General features: G+C 45.9%; 1 protein-coding gene across 2 annotated transcripts; it reads right to left on the bottom strand.

Moving 5' to 3' along the window:
* Positions 1-202: 202 nt before the first annotated feature.
* Positions 203-2388, bottom strand: LOC105566008 (ubiquitin-protein ligase E3C-like). Of its 2 annotated transcripts, none has more exons than XM_012019677.1 (3): positions 1798-2388; positions 921-1376; positions 203-772 (listed from the first exon to the last, which is right to left on the bottom strand). In XM_012019677.1, exons 2-3 carry the CDS (start codon positions 1334-1336, stop codon positions 220-222), a joined length of 969 nt encoding a protein of 322 aa, XP_011875067.1. In that variant the 5' UTR covers positions 1337-1376; positions 1798-2388; the 3' UTR covers positions 203-219. The 2 variants fall into 2 exon arrangements, with proteins under 2 accessions (XP_011875067.1, XP_011875076.1); XM_012019686.1 differs by having other exon boundaries at positions 1918-2388.
* Between the last annotated feature and the right edge of the window lie 651 nt (positions 2389-3039).

Raw genomic sequence — 3039 nt, 5'->3', positions numbered from 1 at the left:
GAGCGATCGAGTGCGAGCGCATAAATATGAGATTATTTATGAGGTTTGGGTACGTCCCTTCAAAAAAAAACGCCTTGTAATCCCCGAGAGAAAACAAAAAATTATATTATTATATGTATAGAAATGTTTTGAATGCTTAATTATTATCGGTGAAGGCTAAACGAATATCGTATCTACTCTTTTGCTTTACGATTAAAACTAATAGTATTAACAAAGCTTTTATATATACTTACACAACTGATTGGACGAATCTAGTGACAGTACACAGTAGAGCAGGTTTATCGTTGGTTCCAACTGGAGTCGATTGATACAGGCGATTAACTGGATATATGGAAAGTCTTTGAATTCAGCCAGTGCTGGCACAACAAACATACGAATCGGATCCGACAGTCTAGGAGAGAATATACTTCCACACAATTCCCGCAGCACCAGCGTAGAGAAACTCTCCTTGTGATTCACGTAAGAAATCAAGTCTACGGGTCGTTTAATCATGTCCAGTAAACACTTGGAGATCGGCGTAGGTGCGACCGACGACACTTCCGCCATCGGCGGCACCTTCTCGTCCAGCAGCTTTCTCAGCTGTTCGAAGTAGTTGTGTTGAATCAGGTAGATAAATATACTCTCTAGATGCCTATAACTGTGCTCGCGTAGCACCCTCTCTGTATCCTCTCGCGTTGTAAAGACCTCCAGGATCCGCAGTGGGATCGCTAAGGAGTATGCTCCGTCCGGCAGCGTCTCCGTGTTGTATCGCATACACATGCAAAGAATCCACCTGTAATGCGCCCCATGTATTACTTAAAATACGGCAAACACGAGAAATGATATTGCGTAACGGCCGAAACACCCTTTGTTTCATAAATCTGTGGTTTTCACACGTGTTTAAAACGGACATTGTTGAAATAAACGTCTTAATAGCTTACCGCAGCCTCCACAGCCACTGCGGCGAACTAACCGACTTCAATTTGATCTCTCTCTGGTGTTTCAAGAAGTGTTGAAGGACCCATATCAATCTGTTAGCGTCCAAGGTGTGGTCGTAAAAGAATAACAACTTTCGTAGATACGGCACTAGTTCCTCCAGGCTCAGATTCCTGCGTCCGGCTGCCTGCTGCGCCTCATCAAACTCTCTTCTCTTCTGCGCATATACCAGCCTCCTCGTAACGAAGCTGCGTATCTGCGCCTGTATCTTCAACGCTGCATCGTGTTTCTTGCGCTGCTGTTCTCTTTTCAGCCTTTCTAACTGCGCGTGCTGCAGGAGAACGGCTCTCTCGTCCCGCCTGCTGGCACCTGACAGATTCTGCTGCGGCTTACGCCTGTAGTCTCCCTCAAAGCTATACATGCTGATTCATGATCAGTTGCCCAACACCTAAAGTTTATTTCTGAAATATTTGTATCAAGTATATCACATTAACAGACGATAACGATTGTACATATAAACCAAGTAAAATACAATACCAATCGAATACGATGGCAATATATAATTTTCTTCCGCACAAAACAATCATTTATATTTGTATATCCGAGATAAAAATGATCACTTTGCATCATATCGGTTGATTCACTGTGCGAATACCGTATTTTTATATTGAATAAATAATTTTGTCTCCGACGCACAGATGATCCTTTCTGTGCGAATAAATTATACATTGCTACTATATAAAATATTTTGCTCATTACATCAAAAGCGCATTGAAAATATATTTAACATTACACATCTTTATTATCACAGTGAATAAATTACGTCATTTCGCAGCAACTCGTGCGTTCCGTCTAATCATATTTCCCTGGCTTAGAGCTTACCTTCGGCGCAGACGAAAGGCAGTGCTCGTGAAAACTACAGAGGCGCTCGAACAATCTCAATTCCCTCGGAGGAAATGAAGGAGACCTTTTTCGCAATTAACGTTCTCATGTTCTCCTCACCTTCAAGTTTCTCTCCGAGAGCACGTACGAAAGTTTCGTCAATTTTGAAACTTGGGCTCGAAGGTTAAGCGCGATCGAAGGTTCTCGACGGCAACGTCGGTCTAACGGACGTCGCGACGGCAGATATGCGATACCAGGCGGCACTCGCTCGATCCTCCGCGGCACATCGCCGGGCAGAGACAATGACTCCGCGACAGGATCACACGCGTACACGCAGCACCACCGTACACGTCTAGTCATCGAGACTCGCCATGTTTCGGCCCCTCGACGAGACCCAATGCTGGGCCCAATGCCGTCAACTACTACGCTCGACCCCGATCACCGAATTGCGCTCTTGGTCTCGCAACGCGGCTGGACGCACGTATCCATCCGTGCCTCGTGGGCCGGAGACGCGAATCCACCGTATTCGTTGAGCCCGATCTCATATTCGAGACGCTGCACGCTGTCGTTTTATCGATGCTTGAACCGTTCTCCCACGTTCTCCTCCTCGCGGGCAGCGTGACGTGATGCTACGCTCCTGCGAGCCAGTCCACTCACAATCAGTTGTACCAATTTAAGAACGGACCAGTCACAGGCGGATTGGTGGGGCGAGGCGGACGCGCATGTGCGGGAGGAGAAGCCGGTTCGCGCTGCGCGCGCCGGAGACCGTCAGTGATGGGAGATTGCAAGAATTCGTCTGCAACAGGAGACTTGGCGCGCATGCGTGAGGTGACGTACAGCCCGAATCCAACGGTGGATGTAGGTGCCACGTTAAAGGGGCCGCAGGGGGCCCGTGCATCCACTCCGATAGTTTTCCCAAGTTTATTCTGTGATAGTGTTGTGATTATTTATTAGCGATAAGATGGATTATCAACGGCCTTCTATATCAAGCGGCATCGAGAAAAAGGAGAGGAAAGAAGCGAAATTTCAATATACTTAGGTATGAACACATGGGCGTATCCAGACTTTTGTCTAGGGGGGGGCAGAACAGGATTCACTCGTAGGTGAATTATGCAGCATAAATTAAACTACGTACTTATAAAAAAATTTTTTTATTTATATAAAAATTAATTTTCTGGAGTCCTCGGCAAATCTATTAATTATATTATTCGTAATCTCAATGGGGATCTCATTGAGTCTAGG

Source organism: Vollenhovia emeryi, unplaced genomic scaffold (assembly GCF_000949405.1).
Source record: "Vollenhovia emeryi isolate VEMERY1.0 unplaced genomic scaffold, V.emery_V1.0 DF943346.1, whole genome shotgun sequence".
Classification (NCBI taxonomy): Eukaryota; Metazoa; Arthropoda; class Insecta; order Hymenoptera; family Formicidae; genus Vollenhovia; species Vollenhovia emeryi.
Note: the sequence above shows the minus strand (reverse complement) of the source record. Positions and strands in the feature narration are given on the sequence as shown.

What these genes read in the sequence shown, in the direction of transcription:
- LOC105566008 (XM_012019677.1), bottom strand. Translation starts at nt 1,336, where the DNA reads ATGTATAGCTTTGAGGGAGACTACAGGCGTAAGCCGCAGCAGAATCTG. An exon ending in CAGTGGCTGTGGAGGCTGCG is followed by an intron (nt 773 to 920) that starts GTAAGCTATTAA and finishes GGCGCATTACAG; the next exon opens with GTGGATTCTTTGCATGTGTA.